The following is a 23,988-nucleotide window of genomic DNA, read 5'->3' as shown; positions in this document are numbered from 1 at the left end:
TTCCCTGCTCGGACAGAGGATGGCCAGTGGCCTCCTCATAGAACCATGATTGACTGGTTAAATGAAGAAGCAAAAACAGCAATAAGAAAATGTGCACGACAGCGCACTGACTTTAATAAAGTAATTCACTGTGTCCAAGATGCATATGAAACTGTACCTGAGTTTGTTAACAGATTTACACGTACTTGGGATAGCAATGCAGGAATAGGACGAGAAGGAAATGAATATTTTGTTGTTACAACCTTTGTGCAAAATCTAAAACCAAATGTTGCAGCTGCATACAAATTGTCTGTCACCGATTGGCAAACCAAAGACTGGAAAGCAACGGTAAACAAAATGATGGCGCTAGATAGGTGTGAAGTTTTTGCTGAAGACAAATCTGCCTCCTTCCCAAAACAAATGTTACAGCATGCGCGACAGGGGGGTGGACAACAGCATTTCAAAAACAATAACAAGCGAAAACCGGGAAAGTGTCACAAATGTGGGAAAGCGGGACATTGGGCTAATGAGTGTAGAAGTGGTCGTCGTCAGAACAAGCAAAATTACCCATTCCAGGATCACCAAACAAGGAATTTCCAACAAACAGCCCCCCTTGCTTTACCACAACAACAACAACAACCACTACCACCTCCTCCACATGTTGATAATGTGAATCATGGACAATATTACAATCAAGCATAGGGAGGCCATAGAGGGGCAGGATCAGAAAAAACATTTCCCATTCAAGCAGCTGTAATTCGACTTTCAAAAGATCCTTCAGAAGATCCAATAATGCCTGTTGAAGTAAATGGTAGTAGAGTTGACATTATGGTAGATAGTGGGGCCACAATTTCCACTGTTAAAGCTGATGAGCATGTATGTACACCAACACCTAATTTTGTCACCACCGTGGGTGTTTCCGGCGTTCCTGTTGTTGAGCCACTATCACAGAGAGCTAAAATAACTGTTGAAGGTTCAGATGTGCAACATTCTTTCCTGATTTCTGAGAAAAGTCCAATTAATCTCATGGGACGAGATTTACTTTGCAAGCTACATGCCACCATTCAATGCACACCTGATGGATTGTTTTTAAGCCTACCTGATGTGAAGGCTGCTCATGCATTTCAGTTTTTGAAAACTATTGCTGATTGTTTGTATTGTTGGTCATTGACTGATTTTAACATGGCTTCCAGTTTCACAGTATCTAGCATTCAAAAAATTGCTCAAATTTCACCAGCATGTGCAACACAGATGTCTGCCATGAGGCCTGTACTACAGTGTCACTGTACAGCAGCATTTAACCCCCCAGAGGTGTACAAACAATTAGCTGATGTGTTTTTGAATACACAAGAGGGGTTGGAGTGTGAACAATGTTTGTTTGTTGGTCCACAGGGATGTGCAATTCCAATTCGGTTATCTGACGCACAGCGCAAATTGGTTAATGATAAAGATTCATTTCCATACATCACTGTAGCTGTCTCTCCTGGCTGTGACCCACAACAGCTTGAAAGCATGGTGGCACAGTGCCAGGCATTGAGAGGAGCTGCGCAGACTCCTCAAACTCAAACAATAACACACTTGGGCCTTGAGCTGTACATGTTATCTTTAACTGAGCACATCCAGCTACCTCAGAGTAGGTTTGTTTTGCAACAACCACCCCTCCCCACACAGTATGGGCCTCCATCAGAGCTTTCAGAGGTTCCATCTATTTTATGGGCTAAACATAAAAACCATGTGGGTTTTGTGAATTCGGCTCCACCTCACGAAGTCACACTCAAACCTGGTGCTAAACTACCAATGGTCAGGCAATACAATTTGCCACACAAGTCAATTGCTGGTATTGAAGGTGTAATTCAGTCTTTACTGGATCAAGGTGTGTTGGTTCAAACAACAAGCCCATGTAACACACCCATTTTACCCATTCCAAAAGCAAACCGCCCAGATGAATGGCGTTTTGTACAAGATTTGCAAGCTATTAATAGCATTGTAGTGCCAACAGCTCCAATTGTGCCAGACACAAATTCGATTTTAGCTTCACTACCATCCAACTCAACACACTACACAGTCATTGATTTGAGTTCAGCTTTTTTCTCAATCCCGTTGCATCCAGATAGCCAGTATCTGTTTGCATTCACATTCAAAGGAAAACAGTACACCTGGCAGCGTTTGCCTCAGGGTTTTGTCGAGAGTCCTACAGTTTACGCAGCAGCAGTGAAACGGGACTTGGATGACCTCCACTTTCCAGGGGGCTCCACTCTCCTACAGTATGCAGATGACCTCCTGATAGCTTCACCATCACAGGAAGCTTGTCGAACGGACTCCATCTTGCTCCTACAGAGACTAGCTGAGTGTGGTCATAGAGCATCACTTGCCAAACTGCAATTTTGTCGGTCTGAGGTGACATACTTGGGTCATGTTTTGAAAAATGGACAGCGCCTGTTGTCACCGGAGAGGTTGAAACTGCTGGTTAACATGCCTCCTCCCACAACCAAGAAACAAATGCTCTCGTTCTTGGGGATGGCGAATTATTGCAGACATTGGATCTTTGAGTATGCTGCTATGGACTCTGTTTTGCGAAACGCCACACTGCAATCAGCTCCTCCCAAGGTGCAGTGGACTGAGGACATGAACAAAGCTTTTCAGGACCTGAAACATGCTCTCACCTTGGCTCCGGCATTGGGGCTGCCGGACTATCATCAGCCGTTCCATCTGCATGTACATGAACGAGATGGCTTTGCTACAGGCATTCTCGTGCAAAAACATGGGTCTCATTACCGTCCAGTTGCGTACTACTCCTCTCGACTAACCCCTGTGGTTCTTGGCATGCCAGGTTGCTTAAGAGCGGTGGCCGCCGTTGCCATCATGATTGAGAAATCTTCTCCAATTGTACTGGCTCATGACTGTGTTGTGCACGTTCCACATGCAGTACTTCACATCTTGAACACATCTGCTACCCAACACATGACAGCTGCACGTCGTTCAGGCTATGAAGCAATCATTCTTCATAGTCCACACATCACTTTAAAACGCTCACCTCCATTGAATCCAGCTACTCTCCTTCCATTGATTGACACAGATGATGAGCATGATTGCATCACAACTATTGACCTGTGTACATCCCCAAGGCCAGACTTGTTGCAGACACCAATACCCAATTCTGATTTGATTTTTTACACTGATGGTTCAGCTAGCAGACCATCTGATAGCACACATCTAGCTGGCTATGCAGTAGTTAACGATTGGGGGGTAGTAGAGGCAAAAGCACTGCCTCCAGGTACCTCTGCTCAAGCAGCAGAACTGTATGCTCTAACTAGAGCGTGTATTCTTGCTTCTGGTAAGGTGGCTACTATTTACACTGACTCAAGATATGCATTTGGCGCTGCTCATGATTTTGGCCAGTTATGGAAGATGAGAGGTTTTGTGTCATCTTCTGGAAAACCACTACAGCATCACACTTTGGTTAATGACCTGTTAGATGCTATTTTGCGCCCATCTCAGCTTGCAATCATCAAATGTGCTGCTCACACGAATGGAACTGATCCTGTTTCACGAGGAAATGCAATGGCTGACACTGCAGCCAAACAAGCGGCACTTTCCTCTCCCTCTTTGGTACTTCAATGTGCCTCCACACAACCTACCAATCCAATTCCAGTTCCTTCCGCTAATGATGTCGTGACAATGCAAAATCACGCTGATGACAGGGAGCGAAGTCTTTGGTTGCGTAAAGGTTGTAAAGTTGACGCGGAGTCTGGCTTGTGGCTCCACCCTGATGGTCGACCGGTTTGCCCTCGAGCTCTCCTTCATGTACTGGCACGTGTGACGCATGGTCCAGCGCATGTTGGAAGAGGGGTGATGAATGATGTTATTCGCTCACAGTGGTTTGCTCCAGGCATTACTCAAGTTTCACAAACACTTGTGGATAGTTGTATGATATGTCAACAGACCAGAAAAAAGAATAGCACAGTGAAACATGACCACTTAGAACCCCCATCAGGTCCTTTTGTAAATATGCAAATAGATTTTGTACATATGCCAAGCTCACAAGGCTTCAAATACTTGCTAGTCATAACCGACAGGTTCTCGAAGTGGGTAGAAGCTTTTGCAACGAAAAAAGAAGATGCAAGAACAGTTGTAAAGTGTCTGCTAAAAGAGGTAATCCCTAGGTACGGAGTGCCGCAGGGAATAGATAGCGACAGAGGTCCAGCTTTTGTGTCAAAAATCACTCAGGGACTGTCAGAAATCTTAGGATTTAAGTGGCAGTTACATGTTCCTTATCATCCACAGAGTTCAGGTCAAGTTGAGAGAATGAATGCAACTATCAAAGACAGATTGACCAAAACAGTCCTAGCCACAGGCCTGAAATGGCCTGATGCACTGCCGATTGTGCTGTACTCCATTCGGAGTGCACCGTGTGCAACTACAGGACTGAGTCCTCACGAGGTGCTGATGGGAAGACCAATGTCCACAGGGACAAGTCCCCCACTGACACCACACAAAGCTACTCTGCTTTGGACGGATGAGTTCATGACTGAGTATGTGAAAAGACTAACAGAGATTTTGAGAAAGTATCATTTACAGGTGGCTGACAGACTCCCCAAACCATCGGAAGAACCAATTCATTCCTTTCGAGAAGGTGACCTGGTATTAATCAAATCTCTGGAAAAAGTGTCTTTGTCTCCTAGGTGGAAAGGTCCATACCAGGTGCTGCTGACTACTAGGACGGCCCTGAAGGTCGAAGGCAGAGCAGAATGGATCCACGCCACAAGGTGCAGACTGGCCCCCCCAACCACTGGCGGAGGAGAGCAGAGCCCTGGCAGGTAACCGGATGGTTACTCCTTTTTTCTCTCCTGTTTAGTAGGTTCGGGCAGGGGACAGGTCAAGTCGGTCCAAATGAGAGAGAGACAGGAGTCTCTCTGATTCCAGGCGAAGGAGAGCGGAAAGGCTTTCCTTCTCATGACACAGTCGGTGCCATGAACCCAGTGCCCCATGGACAGGGGCGCCCTTTGCAGAATGATCCAGAAAATGCAGACCAAGAGCCAGATCTTGGACATACGGACAAATCAATGAGCCCATTGGGACTCTACAACACTATGGCGGTGGTCTACATATGATAAAACACTGTTTGAGACGAAGCAGAGTTCATCCACGTCGATGAAGGTGTCTTTGGGTCATGGGGGTCCGGATTGGTCAGGTTCCTGACCACTCTTGCTGTTGCTGTCTTCCTTTTCATCCTCCTCTGCTCATGTGACTGGATGAGGCGTTTTCACCCAGGTATCATTTCAGATGAGGAGGAGGAAACTCAAAATCTAGGATCACTCCAGGAGGATGGATTCCACATCACCATGCATCGTATGTGCTAGTAACCTCTCCATGGTGATGGCCCTCTACTGTACGCAAAGTGCATGGGTTGAAGACTTCACTTTGTGATTGATTTGTTTTATTGTTATGATGTAATCAAATGTTTGTATGACTCCCCTTTAAGTTGCTAGGATTTCATCTAGTAAGAGGCAGGAAGTGTCTTGTCTTAGGTTGTTTGCGCATGTGACTGGTGACCTCTGTCAATGACCTCCTTTAACGCTTTGGTGTTCTAGGAGATCTTCTTTGAGGATTTGCCTCACTACTGCCCCTGGTGGTTGGAAGACAGAACTCATGGGTCACATGACAGTTGTTTTAAAGGGGTACATAAGAGGGGTTTTTTATCTAATTTACTGATTGTTTGCTTTTATTGTTATTGCATTATGTGTTTAAATGATTATGTGTTTTGATGATTTTACTTTTGATTTTGTTCAATGCAATTGTTGATTCTTGTATTACTTTTGTGTGAGAATTGTTATCTGTTGTGCGGATGTTGTTTCTACTCTGTTTGTGCCCTTACAGTCCACCAGTCCAGTCATAAATTGGTAATTTGTATTGATCTTTTGATCAATAAGAGGGGATTGTTATGGATATTCCATAACTGACCAGGACAACAGAATGTCAAGCTGTACTCCTCTGTTCTCTCAAACAGAAGATAACACATGTTGTTTAATAAACCAGGAGCCTCACAGGCGAACCAAGGCCAGAATGCAGGTCATCATCAGACGCAACAAGACAAACCAAAGATACAGATTTAGGTCATAGGTTTATGATTCGGAACTGACGAACTAGTTTCTATGATTGGCTTAAAGGCTGGTTTTGGACTGTGTGGGTCAGACGAGTTTGGGGACACCGTACGAACAGGAGGTGTCCCTTGAGTCGCTCTCCCTTGCAAGGTTCTTCATTAAAGTTTTCCCAGAATCATCATACGAAGTTTGGTTTGGTCTTCTCTTCTTCAAACTGACAACTGCCAGTGCATCAGCTCCGAAAATCCACAACATAGGTCACCTGTGGTTATGTGCTTAAAACGAAGGAAAATAGACTTGACAGCGCAGTGAAAAAAACAAAGGAAAACCCTGAAGTCTAATGATGAAATTGTGAAAATGTGCATTCGAATGTAGGACTAAACTGGCATTAAAAACAGACAAACAAAAACGCCCCCGTTTCAAAAATATTGCCTCCAGCACCCCCCAAAGTTCTCTGAACACCCCTGTTGAGAAATGCTACTCTAAGGGGACAAGTGGACCCAAACCATGCCAGCAAAATGCCCCCCACAGCATAACAGAGCCACCAGATCCCCTCACTGTAGGGGTCAAGCGTTCAGACCTGCACCAGTTTTTCCTTTAATTTGTCACCCATCTGTATATGCATAAATACAATTACTGAAAAGCTTATTTTATTGCATGTGTTTCACAGTGAAAAGTTTTCAGTTATGTTTTACTCTGTATTTTCTTTAAATATACAAAAAACAAAACAACCTTTTGTCTAAATACCTTTGTGATAGTGAAAAGCAGCCAAGAAGCAACAGTTATGTGATCAGCAAACATCCCTCCTTGGCATAGTTTGTTTAATGATGCTCCCTGCTGGTGAGAAATGTGCAGTATATCCTATATGTACACTCAATGAGCACTTTATTAGGAACATCTGTGCAATCTAATAGAACAGTTCTCACATAAATTCTACTTTTACGAAGCTTCTACATTTTCAGTTTTTGTTGAGATTATCAGAAAGGTAACAATTCTACTTTGTGTTTATTTTAGAGGTCACAGTGGGTAGTGGTGGTGTACTGAAGTGTATTATATTGAGAATTGTTGCAAATGTTAAAAGATAGGTTCTATCATAAAACAGCAGTCAGGTGTCCATATGAACAGTGAAAGAGGTTTTCTTCGCTGTCAACATTCCTCCTGTTCATACTGGCTATTAAAAGATCCCCTTCAAATGTGCTTTCAATGCAAGTGATGGGGGTCAATGTCCACAGTGTGTGCACACAATCATTTTGTGCAAAAATGCAATTAAAAGTTTATCTGAAGCTTATATGAGGCTTCAGCAGTCTGAGTTAGTCATATCAAGTGGATATCTGCTTCATTTACGATCTTTTTAGCATCAAATTCCCTCTTTGTGTTTCCTCAGACAGTGTTTCCATGTTGAGCTGCGGTGGAAGTATAATAACAAAAAGAGGGACTTTGGCACCAAAAACATGAACATTGAAAGATGTCTACTTGATTTGATTCATTTGGATAGCTGAAGCTTCATATTAGCTACAGATCAACTTTTAAATACATTTTTTGCACAGAAGGACGGTGGATTTTGGCCCCCATGGTCAGTGTGAACAGGAGGAATGATTATGGCGAGAAAAACCTACTTCAGTGTTCATTTGGGCACCTGACTGTTGGATAAGAGAGACTTGAACAAATGTGAACCTGTCCTTTAACATATTGTTTCATCTGGCCAAGACTCAAAAACCCCAATATATAAGAAATATATATAATATATAAGAAAACTCACAATTATACCCATATGACAAGCAGGGACCAGAGAAGTTTTGGCATTTTTGCTTGAAAAGATTACTTAAACAATTTATCGATTATCAGAAACAAACTTCTGCCCTGGGGCCCTGTAAGAGGTAAATCTGGCCATGTTTATGGAGAGTATTTTTTACTGCATTGATACGTATGTACCTTTACTTAAGTAAAATTTTGAATCCATGTTTTTTTTTCTTGTAATAGAGTATTTTATGGTGTGTTATTGTTACCTCTAAAAATCAATATATAATCCAAATAGAAGACAGTCGTCACGAAAGTCCATAAAGTCCATAAATGAAAGCTGCAGACCATGAAAAAATTACGCCGCTGGTCATTGAGACATAAAATAATATCCTCTGACAACATATGACGTATTATTTGATACTATATCAGTAAAGGTATAGAAATATCATCGATAAGCGGGTTTTGAAGGTGTCCGCATACCGTTCCTGTAGTGCAGATGAAGAGAAATGCGTGTTCTAGTTATTACTGTCAGAAGGAAGATGAACTCATGAGTGAGATTATCATTATATTACCGAACTCAACCCGAGCTGTGTCTCGATTGGTTAAATGTGGTCAGCTGACTCAGTGACATGACGCAGGTGTCCAAATCATCTATTTGAAGAGGGGATGGCAGTTTACACACCCGAAGAAGGAAAGCAACGTAGTCACACCCGCGGACATTACATTACAGATTTTTTAATCGCTTTCCCAGCCATGACTTTAAAGACACGATGGTCTCACCTGTTTCTCCTTTTGTGTTGTGCCCGAACTTGTCTTTGCCAGCCAGGTAAGATATTGCTTTGTTCTTTAACAACATGTTTGTACTGTCAAGAAAACATTCAGCTCGGGTAGATTTAAAATCAAAAAGTGCTTCTACGTTAACATACGTCGAATATAGGCCTTGTTTGTTTGATGTTTTGGTCTTGATTGCCATTATATGCTCCATAAGAATTAGTTTGATCACGTTATATAAGTTACATAAGTTATACGTAAAATGTATGTTGTAATGCTGCTGACTCAAGCTCAGAGGACTATTATTACAAGTAGGAAACAGGGTAAAGTTCTCACAGCTGAAAGGAACAGAGTTCAACTCACATTTGAGTTTAATATGTAGTCAAATTATAATTTGTTCCTGCATGTAAACCTGCATACTTCTGCTTTTCACGTTTTCATATTCACAGAGGATCGAGGCTTTACTGGTACAGAGAGCCCAGATGGGGTGGATGTCAGCTCCCAAGCCAAAGTAGTCCTGAGCAGTCCTCTTACAACTGTCTTCCTCCCAATCATCTACATCATTGTGTTTGCTGTGGGGCTGCCCACCAACACCATGGCAATATGGGTATTCCTGTTCAGGACCAAGAAAAAGCATCCATCGTCGATCTACATGGCAAACCTGGCTCTGGCTGACTTGCTCTTTGTTATCTGGATCCCACTGAAGATAGCATACCACTTCAACGGCAACAACTGGATCTATGGAGAAGGGCTGTGCAAAGTGCTGGTGGCGTTTTTCTATGGCAACATGTACTGCTCCATTGCCTTTATCGCTTGCATAAGTGTCCAGCGTTACTGGGCGGTGGTCCACCCACTGTCCGAGCAACGGAGAGACAACTGCGTAGCTGTTGTAGTCTCCATCACAGTCTGGGTGGTGGTCTGGATTATCACCATCCCTCTCTACCTGTATGACCAACAGGTCAGAGTAACAAACTCCAATCCACAAATCCTTACCTGCCATGATGTCACCAGGCCCAGTCAGGTAAAAATAGCAGCTGGCTACTTCCTGACAATGGGAACTCTGGGATTTGTTGCTCCAACAGTTGTGTGTATCATATCCTACATCCTCATGCTCAAAGCTCTCAGGAACAGCATGACAGATGCTGCCATCGCCAAGAAGCGACGGAAGGCTGTGGTCTTGATCATCACAGTGTTGGTTATGTTTTTAGTGTGCTTCACCCCCAGTAACATCATGCTGCTGGTACACTACATTCTGCTGTTGGGCGGGGTCAACAACAACCTGTATGGATTTTACATCACCACCCTGTGCCTGGCTAGTCTCAACAGCTGCATCGACCCTTTTGTTTACTACTTTATCTCCGAGGACTTCAGGGATCATGTGAAGAACACGTTCCTCTGCAGGAGCGAGAGGACAGTGGAGAGGATGAGGGTGTCCTTCAGTGCTCTGAAATACTCCAAGAAGAGTAACACGTACACATCTGAGTCAGGAAACACACAGAGCAGTGAATGCTAGTGGATTGATCATTATTAAGCTGTTTCTATTCCTGATCAATAACTGCCTTCAGGTATAAAATGTATTGTTTTTTTTAGTAACACTTTCTTTTACAGGTCCCTTCATTTTTATAGTAGTAGTTTCCTGGAAACTTGCTGGTAATTTGCAGGTATGAAGCAGTTAAGTTTTAGGACAGAAGGACTAGGAAAGAGAAGTGGTGCAATTTGGTACAAATTATAAGAAAAAGTGTTAAGGAGGTTTAGTTGGTAAGTACCCACTCATTGTATTTGGGTTCATAGTTGTAAATTTGCAAAATTTAGATTCTTAACAGTTCTTTAATTGACAGAAGAATGTACAGTTCAATGTCAAACTACATATTAGCATATGAGATTCTTTCTTAAAAACTGCATGAGTCCATTTCCCATATACTACAAAACTAGGTAACCATTTCAAAGAATGAACAGTTACTGTACATAGCAGCTACTTCTATAAAATTATTCAGAAAAATTCCTGGAAATTTTTAAGAAACAAAGGGACCCATAAAATAAAGTGTTACCTTGTTTTTCTTATTCTACTGTGACTTCTTCCACCTCAGGTTTGGTTTAGTACATTAAGAAATTAAGTCATCTTTGGCAATGACCTCCCATTTTAGATTTTTGAGCTGTCTAAGTTACTGCTTATGTTGTTTTTGTAAATACATTTAATTGTTTTTATATCTTTGACAACACACTTGTTTTATGCACTTTGCTTGATGCAGTACTCTTGATTTCAGCAGGGTATGAATGATTGCCTTTATTCATTTTTAATTGGTCTAATCTTTTAGGCCATGTTGTAATTTAAATGAGATTAATTCTCTGTCAACTTCTAATGTGCCAGAACTGAGACCGAAACCTAAAATGGGCAAAATTTAGCAGGTTTTATAATATAGGATAAAAGTTTGTCTATGTTTTTTATGTCTTGTATTTAAATTATTTCTTTTAACTTGTATAACTAAATTTTAGTTTGTCAATAAAAGTAATTGTTTAACTAGCTGTTTCCTGACTATGTGGGCAGGTCAACATGGGAAAGGTCAATCCAGGTACTTCTCATTTTCAAAACAATCCTGATATCCTGCTGGCAGTCCATGGTTGTATTCTTCTAAAATCCCTCTCTAAGACAAAATTTCATCCCAATTATTTCTTCTGAGTGTAGAAACTTTAATTGAAAGATTTTTCATACCTCACAGTGCCTGGCATAATGTCAGGAATGTCTCTGTTTTTGTCCAAGAGTAAAAATATAGGAAATAATATCAAAAAATGTTTGGTCATCTAAACTGGTTACCAACTGGTTATTTTGTTTAGGTGGAGTCTGTTAGATTTCACAAAGCAAGTGAGGCAACTGCAGTTTTCAATATCAAACATACAGTTTGGGACATGACAAAAGTAAAAAAAAAAAAAAAAAATTTAAATCTCCAGAGTAAAAAAAAAACACAAATATAACCAGTTTTTATATATGTTATACTTTTATAAGTTTGCCTTGTGTTTAGACCTGAAACGATAACTGAATTAATTAATTAGTCAATCAACAGAAAATTAACAGGTAGCTATTTTGATAATTGATCAATTTTTGCATTAATTTTCAAATATAAATGCCAATAATATGATGGTTCCAGATTCTCAAATGTTAAAATTAACAATTTCTAGGAAATTTTGATGGGCATATTGCACTATTTTCTGATGTAAAAACAAAAACATTGATCAATTGAGAAAATAATCGGCATATTAATAATGAAAAAATCACATCAAACATTTTATGCGGCAAGAGATTTGGAATTTTGATTCACGACCTCAGTATTTATAAAATCTTTGCTACGGCCCCGTGAGAACCACAGGTAACACTTTTGCTGAGGAAACTGTGAAACTGTTGGTGCAATATTGCACAGACTAGAAAAGTTACATTTTAACAGAACAAGTCAGGATGGCAGTGCTTTGAACTAAATGCTCACAATTACAATGCTAACATGCCAACCTTTAGTAGGTAGGTTTGTCATGTTTACCATCTTACTTTAGTGTGTTAGCATCATAAAGTAGCACTTAACACAAAGAACATCTGTGGATGATGGCAGTGGTTTGGTCATGAATGATAAATAATGATGATGGTGCTAGATGAAAGGCTAGGAAAAGGTTTAAAAAAGTTATTAAATTTAATCCTTAGGGGGACAGGTACCAAATTTGATTGCAATTCATCCAATAGCTGTTGAGAAATTTAATTAAAACCACCCATTTCAACCTCATGGTGGTGCAAGAGAAGAAGTCAGGGGATCACCAAAGTCAGTAGGATTCATTCTCTGGGGACCATGAATATCTGTGCCAACTTTCAGAGTAATTGACTGAATAGTTTTCCAGATATTAAATCCAAAACCACAAATGTCAACCTCACAGTGGAGCTAAAGGTGAAGTCAGGGGATTGCCAAAGTGAGAGGGATTCATCATCTGGGGACCATGAATGTCTGTACCTACTTTCATAGTAATTAATCAAATAGCTGTTGAGACATTTTACTAAAACCACACATTTCAACCTCATAGTGGCCCTAGAGGAAAAGTCAGCAGATCACCAAAGTTGGTAGGATTCATCATCTGGGGACCATGGATATCTGCACCAACTTTCACAGTACTTGATCAAATATTTGTCAAGATATTTCACTCAAAACCACAAATGTCAACCTCATGGTGGTACTAGAGGAAAAGTCTACCAGGTATACCAAAAGTATACCAGGCTGCTACAGAATAACCACACACACCTCTACACACATCAGACTGGTCAGTTATAATGCAATATTTTTTTAATATTTTTTACCCTTATTTTTTATGAAGGAGAAGTTGGGTTGACAGGGCTCATCAGCCTCTTTTACAACTTTTCAGCAAAAGCAGCATCTCATGTTTTACCCCTGAAACATATTGCAGTGCAAACACCGTTGTGTAACATAAATTACTAAACTATGTGACCGTGTACAAGGTGAGATAGGTGGGATAGTTCAGGCTGAAATCTGGGACGCTCATTGGGAAGCTGAAAGGTCTAAATCACCTGAATTCATACAATAAAATCTTCTCTGGTCAGTAACACTCAAGGCCAAAGTCCATGCCCACATTTGGTCATTTCAGTAATTAAAATGTTTTTTGTTACAGCTAGTATAGTAATGTATTATATTATGTATTAATGTTTGTACTAATATAATTTGCAACCTACCGAAAATTAAGTTAAAATTAAGCATTACAAGACTAAGACCCCTGAATATATTGGTATTGCACATTTAATGGACTTAAATGCATATTTTACCAATTTAATAACATATATGACTGTCCCACATTAGTAAAACCAGCTGTCCCACATTTCAAACCACATTTTCTAAGTGGGACAATGAACAATTGACTGAAATAAAAAAAAATATGAAACATGTTTTCATCATATTATATCTTATTTTGAACATGAATATATCATTAACACAATCTGATAACAATTGGCAACATTGCTTCATTTATGACCAATTTATATCCTTAACATAACTCAAAATCCTTTGACACTGACCTTTGACTGGACTTCACAGCAAGTTGGAAGAGTTGGATGGTTTAATTTGACAGCAGTCCTAATAGTTAGCATTTGGTAGAAAAAAGAGACATGCATTTGAGCTTAGGTTTCCCACATTTGGCAGTGTGCCACATTACACTAATTCACCCTATATTCACCTTCACTCAGCCCTTTTGCACATTGCATTGCTGCAGGCACATACATGATGTGCCTAAGACCTACCAGGCTGTACTTGGCATTTGTTATTCAAATTTCAACTGAGGATGCAAAATATGAAACTGAGGGTGCAATGCATGCTTTTGCACCCTGGTAGAACTGGACCTGGCCACTGAGGAGGAAAATTTATGGATATTTACTATAGGCTAAAATAAAGCAAGATGTCATTGCTTAGGATAGATGATCCATAAATAAGGGAGCCATTGTCTGATTTCACCGATGGATTTCACATATCTCTGTTACTGACATGTAATCTACTATATATATATGGCTGCCAACTTCTGACTTCAGCTTGGAGTGACATTTGTTATAGTTCATAATAAAATGAGCATTATTCGTGATAAACTGACCCACGTCGACCCCTCTCTGCTGCAACGCTGCAATGAGTTTACTAACCTAGCTCTACTTAGGCCAGCTCTATAACTTTACACTGACAGATCCTGAGAAACATAATTTCATAAAATTAGACAAGTGACCAGAATGAATGGCAGTCTGGTTGCCATGGTAATGGATCACGTCAGGCAACCACAACCCCGTTTGAGAAAGAACCCTTTAACAGGAAGTAACACTGGTTAGACTTGGGCTCTAAACCACAGATAAAGAAACATTTCTATGTCAGTCCCATGGCTGAAAATAGAGCCATGTAACAGGAAACGTGTTGTGTTTCACATTTATCAACAAAACCTCAAACCTCAAGACCACACTGCCTCCATTTTCTAGAACAACCTGTTTTGTGGTTGGTGGTTTTTGCCTCCATCAACACTGAGATCCATTACCGATGCTCAGAGGAACAGACAGGGTAGGCGGTACCACATATGACGTCAGCGTAGAAATAGGTAGTCTCGGGGTGTGTCCTTCAAGGTTGGAGGTGTTAGTCGACGTTTAAGACGCCGTTGAGGGGAGACGATAAAAGAGAAGTGAAGAAGAGAGCGTGTCAACAACACAAGACATGGATTTAACTCGGTTTTTGTCGCTCCTTTTAATTTTCTGCTGCTTTTCTGCTTCAAATGCCCAAACAGGTAAGGCCGGAGGCTCCTCTGTGTGTGTGGTTTCCTGGAGTTGGGTCGCCTACATACCGAGCTAATGAGACATATTAGTCGGATCCCATGAGAGTATTAAGAGGCGTTAGGCCTACTCTGTTATCATTTAAGCATATCAAGCTGAAGTTTTAAAACTGACTTCATAATTAGAGCGAATTATTGATGGAGTATATATTTCTAACAATGGGTTGTGGTCAGTTCACATACAGACAGGAGTGTCGGGAAATATAGGGTGTCTAACATCGAAAAAATGTAATAAAATAACATCGAGTATTTTATACAGGTATAAAGGTATATCTAACCTATTCAGATAAGACCCCCCCCCCCCCCCCCCCCCTTTTGAAGTAGAGCTGAAACAATTAGTCAATCAATGATTAGGTGATTTACAGAGAGTTGATTTGCAGCTATTTTTATAAACTCTAAGCCTCTAAAATATGAGGTTATGTTGTTCTCATTGTTATTTGTAAATTAGATACCTTTTGAATTTTAGAGAATTGCTTTAAAAAAACAACTATTTACTATTATATTATAATTTTCAAAAAAATCTGATTTAAGAAAAATACAACCGATTAATTGATTAAGAAAATATTTGCATCCCTACATTAAGCCAAAATGTCAGTCTGGATTATTGTTGGTTATTGTTGCGGAACTCACTACCTTCATTATATAGTGTTTTTAGTATTATATTCTTACATTTGTGTTATATCTTCTAGGAAGAGGAAAAGGACGGGGATTCATTGGGATTCAGGACCCTAAAAACTCAGAACAAGTTTCTGTGGACAAGGCAACATCTGACACACTGAAGAGTGGCCTCACCACAGTCTTCCTCCCAATCATCTACATCCTCGTGTTTGCAGTGGGGCTGCCTGCCAACGGTATGGCCGTCTGGGTGTTTCTCTTCAGGACAAAGCAGCATCCGTCGTCGATCTACATGGCCAACCTGGCTCTGGCTGACCTGCTCTTCGTCATTTGGACACCCCTAAAGATTGCCTACCATTTCGGTGGCAATAACTGGACCTACGGGGAGCCACTGTGCAAAGTCCTGGTGAGCTTCTTCTACGGGAACATGTATTGCTCTATTCTGTTCATCGCCTGCCTCAGTGTGCAGAGGTACTGGGTCGTGGCTCACCCTCTGTCCCAGCAGAGGAAGAACAACAAAGTGGCTATTGGTGTCTGTGTGGCCATCTGGGCTTTCATCTGGCTCTCCACCACACCTCTGTATCTGTACAACCACACCGCCAAGCTCAAAGACCCCAACATAACCACTTGTCACGATGTCACCATCATCAAAGACCCCCTCAATCCTTTCCCTTCTGTCCAGCTCCCCTACTACTACTTCATCTTTATGGGTATGGTTGTGTTCCTCGTGCCTTGTATTGTGATCGTCGTGGCCTATATTCTGCTGCTCAAGACCCTGGGGGAAAGCATAGGGGACAGCACGGCAACAAAAAACCGTCAGAAAGCCGTGGTGTTGATTGTGACCGTCCTGGTGACCTTCCTAGTGTGTTTCATCCCGAGTAACATCATGCTGGTGTTGCATTATTCTCTGCTAAAGGACGGAGTGGTAAATAATGGTTATGGCTTCTACATCATTACATTGTGTCTGGCCAGCCTCAACAGCTGCCTGGACCCGTTCATCTACTACTTTGTGTCTGAGGACTTCAGAAACCATGTGAAGAACACACTGCGGTGCAGGAGCAGCAGGACTGTAGAGAGGATGAGGGTTTCTTTCAGTTCCATGAAATACTCCAGGAAGAGCAAATCATACATGTCGAGTACTGGGGACACACAGAGCAGTACCTGCTAGTCAAAGAAAAGGAGAGAAAAGACTCTGATGGGATATCAAGGATCATGCCTGTGCTTGTACTTAAGTGTACTGGAAAAATAGCACAGTGCAGACTCTTTGGCACTGGGACACAGGAGATAGGTCTGCGATAATGGAGCTACCAGGAAACCTCAAACATCAGACAACCAAAGATGAGTTCATTTTAAAGATGTATGTGACATACATATGAACTGTGGTGTGGCGTTTAAAATGTGAAACACATTTTCATTTTTTATATATATTATTTACATGGAGAGTAGGCCTGTTAAAAACTGCAACAAACTGTCAGGTTTAGCATTTAGTCCTCTTGGGGGCACAAAATGTTTTTTATAATGCCTGATAGATGTGAGTTTCCCCAAGATTTTGACTGACTAGTTCACTGCACTGAACACCATTCAAAGCAAATAAGACCTATAATAAAACAGCCAAATGAACTTGATGTGCTAAAAGAGGATGGAACAAGAGTATATGGTTGTTGTAACTAGGGCCGCAACTTATGATTATTTTCATTATCGATTAATCTGCCAATTATTTTCCAATTAATCGTTTAGTCTACAGAACATCAGAAAACAGTGAAAATGTCCATCACAGTTTCTTAGAGCCCAATGTGATGTCATCAAATGTCTTATTTAGTCCAATCAACAGTCCAAAACCCAAAGAGATTCAATTTACTGTCATGGAAGATGAGGAAAAAGAGCAAATTCTCACATTTGAGAAGCTAGAACGAGGAGATGTTTGCCATTTTTGCTTGAAAATGGACTAAAATTATTAATCATTTGTCTTGCCTATTCAGCACATTCCTGCTGCTGAAGTTTTATCTTATTTTAAACTACGTGTGCTACAGTGTTTTTATGATTTGTGTTTGAATTTTTATGATTTGAAAGAAAACAGTTGTATTGTTTCTTAAATAAAATGATGAAACAACAGGATACAGTATCTGTGAAACTCCTTTTACTATTGCGTAACCAATTTAAAAATCCTCGAGTGAGTGAGTCACTGGGCTTGCTTGTCATCATGTGTCTGACGAGGGATATCGACGAGGCTTCTTATCATGAATCATTCACTACGCCTTGTGAAAACGTGAGGAATTCGTGGAATGTATTGTGGTGGTTTGTGTAGCGCCAGAAAGTGTACAGACCAGTTGAAGTGCTTTATGTTCACTCAGTTACTCATGTTTTTGTTTTTTCTGAAGAAAAAAGTCAGACAGAAAAGAGGGTCAGTGGAGGGGGTTGAGGAATGTTAAAGAACATGATGAGGCATGCTATGAGGATGACCTAAAGAGATTGTCCTCACTCTAGTTTCAGTGTGTCAGACTGTGATTCACCTGTATGTGAAACACAGAAAACAGTCAAGATTTAAGCCCCATTCCCATCATTTTTTTCTTTTTCAGTGACTTCCCCTCTTGATTTGGTCTTAAATGCAGCTTTTTCCTCATCAAACTTGAAGCACGTACATTTTATTTTCAGTTAAAATCTGCTTCATACAATACATGTTATCCTCTAAAAGACAATATACTGTCGACAAAGGTGTCATGTGAACTTAAGTGAAAGGTCCTGGCCTTTTGTCTCTGGATCAGGAGTAAATGAACTCGTGTGTTTCAAGCACTAAACCCCACCCAAACAGTCACAAACACACAAGCTGTGAATAGTGACCTGAGCTGTGAGTATTGAGCTTCCTATTTAATGACTAGTTGAGGCAGAGGTAAACGATTGTTGTGGAGTGTCGTCTTACCTTTTGTCTGCACTCTTTGAGTAGAATACCTTCTTATCACATGCTGGGGAAAAAGAGCCACTCCCTGGCCATGTTACATTTACACAGCTCTTTTCAGGCATTAGTGAGTTACACTGTGTGAACAAGGCAAACAGAAATGTTCAGGAATCTTGTGTTTAGTCACTTCTGAGAAAAGTTTCAAACAAATCACCTTTGTGCCTACAAAGCATAAAAGTTAATAAATTACCAGGATTATCAGGAGAAAGGATTCTGTAGTAGACAAATAGCTGTCAAGCTATTTTGATTTTCATAGTTTTCACATAAATTTTCACAAATAGTGGATGACAAAATTAACACAAGTCTCCTGTAAATCCCAATGAATATAACATTTTTACATCTAGTACTGCCCCCGCACGAAGAGAGGCATTAAAACCATGCTTGTGCTGTGGTTTGGACAGTGCATAGTGCTGAAATTAAGTGTAAGAAACTGACCAGAAATGAAATTTAAACACTGTTGTAATTCCACAGGTTTAGCCTGTTGGACCAGAATAGATTTGTTCTTCACAAACACAAAATATGAGGCAGTCAAACAGAAATGGGGTGTTGGTGCCATTTTTTTCTCAGGCAACAACAACAGACTTTCAGTCAACCATAAACTGCTATTTAACATGTGTTGATAACCAATAAAGTGTGTACACCATATGTCATTTATAGCCAAATGAGTATGAAAATAAACTGAAAATCTGTTAGCCTTTACCAGGGAGAAAAATGACATCTGCATTTAGATACAATCATAAACAGTGTTATAAATCAATTTTATTGTTTAAGTCCATGAAGTACACGGGTAATGATATTCCCTTTAGTAGAGTTTATAACCATGAATGATTAAATAGGAATGACACAGATACTGTAGTATGAGGGTGTACGTGATTCAAGTGTACACACAGTTTTCTGAACATGCTTCCTCTTATTAGCAACTATTAACTGTTTCTACACAACAAAATCAGTATCAGTACCGCTTTGTTATGAGAGCCATGTGAGGCAGTTCTGGTATGGCAAGAATGGACAGGGCTGTGACAGTTTCACATGTACAGGCAGATTTCACTGCACTCTAAAATGCTTGGTGCAACACATAGCTTCAGTGTTACTTAGATTAAAAGAATATTTAGAAAAGTTCATATTTTAAGGGTGTCTTTGCTATCACAGCAGCAGGTTTTCCATTGATTTAACTTTCTTAAAATGACTTAAACATAAATCAAATGTGTGCTGAGCCAAGAAATAGCCATCCGCTGGCTCTAAGGCTTCATATTTACAATACAAACATGAGAGTGGTATCGATCTTTTCATAAATTCTTAGTGTGAACTGTTAATCTTATTTAGCCTCAGAAATAATTCATTGTTTTTAAAATACACGCACGGAATGTCATTGTGGTTTAAAAAGAGTTCCAGTGCAGTTACTTCTGCAGTTGCACACTCTACATATGGTGGTTTGTGTTGCACATTTCTCTAATGCAATAGGTATGGTATGCTTTTGCCACAGGATTGACACATAGTCAGGTATTTAGCTGTGCATTTATAAGCGTAAAAAGTTTCTTTGCTTCTACACAACTGAATATATTTCTTCCATAGGGTGCTGGTAGATTGCGCAAATCACAGATGTAGATGTTGAAACGTCACCACAAAGAGTCTTCTGACAGGAAACACTCTAAAAGCTTAACTTTAACCTCTAAAGGTACATCTATCCATGTAAAAAAGATGACCATTGGTGGAAATGCATGCATGTTAGAGATCAGTGCCAATACCAGACATGAGGATAAAGCCTGTTTAATTAATTCAGATTTCACATCCTAGCAGACAGGTATGCCTGAGGCGTCTGAATGCAATGTTTCTAAAATAAGCGTGAGCTGTTGCAACAGCCATATAAAGCAGAAACATGACAAACCAGTTCTGCCCATACCACTCTCCAGTGAATAACAACAAAGAGAGAAGAAGCACAGAGAGCGTGAGCCTAGACTGAGCCTGTCAGGGTTCACTGCATTTGCTGTTTGATATCATTAGATGTGCAGATATAGAAATGTTTTCTTCTATGAGTGATTCATCTAAATTAACATTGTAGATGCCTCTGTCTTTGCTTGTCATGTACTATTTGTAGACTTGCTGCTCTGATTCCTGTTGAGTGAAAAAGTGACCTCTGCTGGTGTGTTTGTAAGTGTTAGTTATGCAATATATAAGTAAGAGACACAATATTTCAAAAAGGTAAAGTGCTTAGCAGTTCATCAGAATTTTATTTGAATTACCCTTTATTTGAGGAAATTCTGACAATATATAGCCTCATGATTTTATATTTTAATCATTTAAAAAAAAAAAAAAAAAGGGTTGATTCTCACAGTTATCTCAATGAGAGAACTATAGTAAGATATTTTGAGGAATAACACCTGCTGCTATGAATGCAAAGACATCCTTTAAATATTTAATTTCTATTTTTAAAATTGAAGATTTGGCATGACAAAGATATTCTCTTTTTTGGAGTTTAATTAAGAACCCTCCCAGTAAGAGAATGTACTCTCAAAGAGAGGATAATAGATTAGTATTGCGCCCACGCATCATACTGGGACGCAGCTAAAAGACTGCTATTCATGCATGTGAGTGAGAGGGTCGGTCTTGAGGAGGAAGAGAGAGGGAGAATGTACGTGCTATAAACCATCAACTATCGGCAAATACTCCTAATAATAAGATCTATTTAGTGAAACGTAACAAAACAAGTCTTAAGTAAGTGGCTTTAGTTTTTTATTTTTTATTTTTCAAGGTAGCTCAAAACATATTAAACATGTATGGAAACTGACCTGAGAATGCCATGGAGACAAAGTAACAATACATCATCCATACATTAACATAAATGGAAATCTCTATGAATAAGAGATAAATGTACATGGCACAAGAGTACAGGATAATATATACTATCATTGTACACAAAACTGACATAAAATGCACTTTAATTCTTCTTAACAACTTACCAGACAGTCAAGAAATGTTAGAGTGATAATCAGCTCCTAAACTGTGAAGAATATCCATGTTCTGTTAGAGAGAAGATTGCAAAATAGATTGAGATAATAATCAAAAAGAGAGGAAAGGCAGACAGACAGGAAAGAGAGAAAATGGTTTGTAGGAGAGAGGAGAGAAAAAAACAAGTGTTTGAATGAGAGGAGGTACAAAAGAGGCGCTTTGAGTAAAAGAGAGTCAATGAGAGATTAATTCAAGCTCTTTAGTCTTTCCTCCCTTTCATCTCGTCTGGCTCTCCCGGGGCAGCGTGGCTGGAGGGATTTGGCACAGTGTGGCTGCCTCCTAGCCAGTCCCAGTGAGAGAAGAATGGGGCAAAGTTAGTGCCTGGCCGTTGATGATGAGCATCGTGCTTGGGTGCACCACCCCAGAGGCCAAAGGGCACCAGGTTATGCATGGACCACGGGAAGTCGTAGCCGCAGTGGTCCTCGGTGGAAACGTAGACGTTAAAGACCATGAAACCCCACGTTGTGAGGCAATGGCACTGAAGCAGGACAGGGTCAACTGTGGCCCAAAACCCCACACTGAATAACTCCCAACCAGAAAGGTACTGGGTGACCAGGCTGAAAGGCTGGTTATACTGGTGGTGCACGGAGTGGAAAGTGCGGTACAACCAAGGAACGCGGTGGTGTAGCAGGTGCCAGAGGTAATACTGGAAGTCAAAGACCACTATGCAGCCCAGGATGCCCAGGAAGAAGCCCCAGAGAGTGGGCGCTTCACGAGGCAGTGGGGTAGGCGGCCTCCACAGCCACTGGGCGACTGCAGCAGGGAAGATGTAGAGCAGGTGGTTGTAGATGGTGACACCCAGGGTAGTCCAGATGTTAGGCCAGGTGACAGGACGGTCAGGATGGAGCCTGTAGCGGTTGATGCAGGGCCAGGTGGGAGCCAGCAGGTCCAACACAGTGTAGAGGCCAACTAGGAAGAAGTAGGTGGTGACAGAGAGGACCACAGGGAAGAGAGGGCTCCTCAGGAGGTCGTGGTGGTTCTGGTGGAGGTAGTCCCAGACAGGCTGCAGGGCCAAACCCTGGAACAGGCCCCCAGTCATGTTGCTCCCATCCGACATCCAGGATAAAGCCTCAGTTTTAAGTAACCGGCCTGTGCTCATCACCAACCTAGCAATTCTCTTTTAAAATAAGGCCCGAAGAGAGGATGAAGTGGGTCTAAATGTAGTGAAAGATCCAATCACCGTCCTTGTATAGATTAAGTAACAGCAAATTGTCTGGTGATGTTGTGCCAAATTGGACTGCTGGACTGTCTTAGGCTCTTATGTATGTTCAAGCCCCACCTCCACCCAACGCCCCCCATCCCCCACCCCCCCTCGCGTTTTAAAAGAAGGCACTCTGTAAAGGCCCTTTTTCATGGGCACAAGGACCGCAGCCAGGACTCAGGAGCCGGGCCACAACGGCTCTCATTTTTGACCCAAATCATGGAGTGAGAGCTTCCGTTTACTTGTGAATTTGACTTTGTCACATGAAACAAGGTGCAGTGTCTTTTAGCCGTTAACATTAACAGAATGAAAACATGAACTATATTACAGCAAACTATATATTCACCAGTTTATCATTAGTATGTTAATGTTTCTGCTCTTGTGTCAGATCAACAGACACATACAAATACACACACAAACACACACATGCACACACACACAACATGGGTCCAAGAGAGTAATTAATCATAGAAAAGCTGTCAAATGAGACATCAATTCAAAAGCACTTCCTTTCTATTGCTAGATTATAGTTGGCTTATTGCTCAGTTTGAGGTTTTTTTTTTAAGGAAAAAAAGATTTCATTGTTGAAAACTCAACAGGGGCAGCGACCACAGCTCATGTTTCTATGGTGTGAAAATAAAAATTCTGTCAAGAGGTTTTAAAAAATATCATGTGCTTTATACTCAGACATTATGTCATCAAACTAATATTTTTCTGCTCTTAAGACTTATGTTTCATTAGTTTGTATTAGAATCAACGGCTGCATGTAGGCAGTTTCATTACAGTATCTCACCACATACCACAATAAATACACATATTTTGAGTTTATTGATTTTGATCCATAGACACATGACACATTAAACAAATACGTCTGACTTGTTGGACATGTGAAGAGACAGTAATCATTTGCAAACTGAGGGCTTCATTCAGAGTTGGCTGAATAAAACCATACATGTAAATGGAGGGGAAAGCTATGTGCACAGGTAAACTGGGCATATTAATAATATAATAATATAATAATAATACTGTTATATAGCTCTACACAGTCAATGCATACACAAGCAGTACACAATACTGAAACTGCAAGTTAAAGTCAATGCAAAATGCAACAGTTTCTCGTTTCTTTTGCCTCTGAATTGATGGAAATTGTCACTTAACTGTCAAACTCAGGATGTGATCAGGACAGTCTTGAATGATCATCACTACCTCACCAACTATAAAAGATCTTAAAACCAAGCAATAAGCAATAATACAAAAGGCAAAAACATATTCAACAGCATAGTACA

The 23,988-nt window shown here is 40.5% G+C and overlaps 4 protein-coding genes across 4 annotated transcripts; 3 read left to right on the top strand and 1 right to left on the bottom strand.

Annotated features, from left to right (window-relative positions):
* Positions 1 to 771: 771 nt before the first annotated feature.
* On the top strand, positions 772 to 6,013 carry LOC121885800 (protein NYNRIN-like). Its single transcript, XM_042395562.1, has one exon. It carries the CDS (start codon positions 772 to 774, stop codon positions 4,798 to 4,800), a length of 4,029 nt encoding a protein of 1,342 aa, XP_042251496.1. The 3' UTR covers positions 4,801 to 6,013.
* A 2,438-nt stretch (positions 6,014 to 8,451) lies between these two features.
* On the top strand, positions 8,452 to 11,112 carry LOC121885616 (proteinase-activated receptor 2-like). The gene is made up of 2 exons (XM_042395258.1): positions 8,452 to 8,646; positions 9,041 to 11,112. Exons 1-2 carry the CDS (start codon positions 8,487 to 8,489, stop codon positions 10,102 to 10,104), a joined length of 1,224 nt encoding a protein of 407 aa, XP_042251192.1. The 5' UTR covers positions 8,452 to 8,486; the 3' UTR covers positions 10,105 to 11,112.
* Positions 11,113 to 14,470: 3,358 nt separating this feature from the next.
* f2rl1.2 (coagulation factor II (thrombin) receptor-like 1, tandem duplicate 2) lies at positions 14,471 to 17,298 on the top strand. Its single transcript, XM_042395315.1, has 2 exons — positions 14,471 to 14,882; positions 15,617 to 17,298. The coding sequence occupies exons 1-2, from the start codon at positions 14,813 to 14,815 to the stop codon at positions 16,708 to 16,710; spliced, it is 1,164 nt and encodes a 387-aa protein (XP_042251249.1). The 5' UTR covers positions 14,471 to 14,812; the 3' UTR covers positions 16,711 to 17,298.
* Positions 17,299 to 21,700: 4,402 nt separating this feature from the next.
* Positions 21,701 to 22,600, bottom strand: ch25hl2 (cholesterol 25-hydroxylase like 2). Its single transcript, XM_042396049.1, has one exon. The coding sequence runs from the start codon at positions 22,598 to 22,600 to the stop codon at positions 21,701 to 21,703; it is 900 nt and encodes a 299-aa protein (XP_042251983.1).
* Positions 22,601 to 23,988: the final 1,388 nt, after the last annotated feature.

The sequence above is a fragment of the Thunnus maccoyii genome, chromosome 19 (genome assembly GCF_910596095.1).
Source record: "Thunnus maccoyii chromosome 19, fThuMac1.1, whole genome shotgun sequence".
Taxonomy (NCBI): Eukaryota; Metazoa; Chordata; class Actinopteri; order Scombriformes; family Scombridae; genus Thunnus; species Thunnus maccoyii.
Note: the sequence above shows the minus strand (reverse complement) of the source record. Positions and strands in the feature narration are given on the sequence as shown.

What these genes read in the sequence shown, in the direction of transcription:
- ch25hl2 (XM_042396049.1), bottom strand. Translation starts at nt 22,600, where the DNA reads ATGAGCACAGGCCGGTTACTTAAAACTGAGGCTTTATCCTGGATGTCG.
- LOC121885616 (XM_042395258.1), top strand. Translation starts at nt 8,487, where the DNA reads ATGGCAGTTTACACACCCGAAGAAGGAAAGCAACGTAGTCACACCCGC. An exon ending in AACTTGTCTTTGCCAGCCAG is followed by an intron (nt 8,647 to 9,040) that starts GTAAGATATTGC and finishes TCATATTCACAG; the next exon opens with AGGATCGAGGCTTTACTGGT.
- f2rl1.2 (XM_042395315.1), top strand. Translation starts at nt 14,813, where the DNA reads ATGGATTTAACTCGGTTTTTGTCGCTCCTTTTAATTTTCTGCTGCTTT. An exon ending in TGCTTCAAATGCCCAAACAG is followed by an intron (nt 14,883 to 15,616) that starts GTAAGGCCGGAG and finishes TATATCTTCTAG; the next exon opens with GAAGAGGAAAAGGACGGGGA.
- LOC121885800 (XM_042395562.1), top strand. Translation starts at nt 772, where the DNA reads ATGCCTGTTGAAGTAAATGGTAGTAGAGTTGACATTATGGTAGATAGT.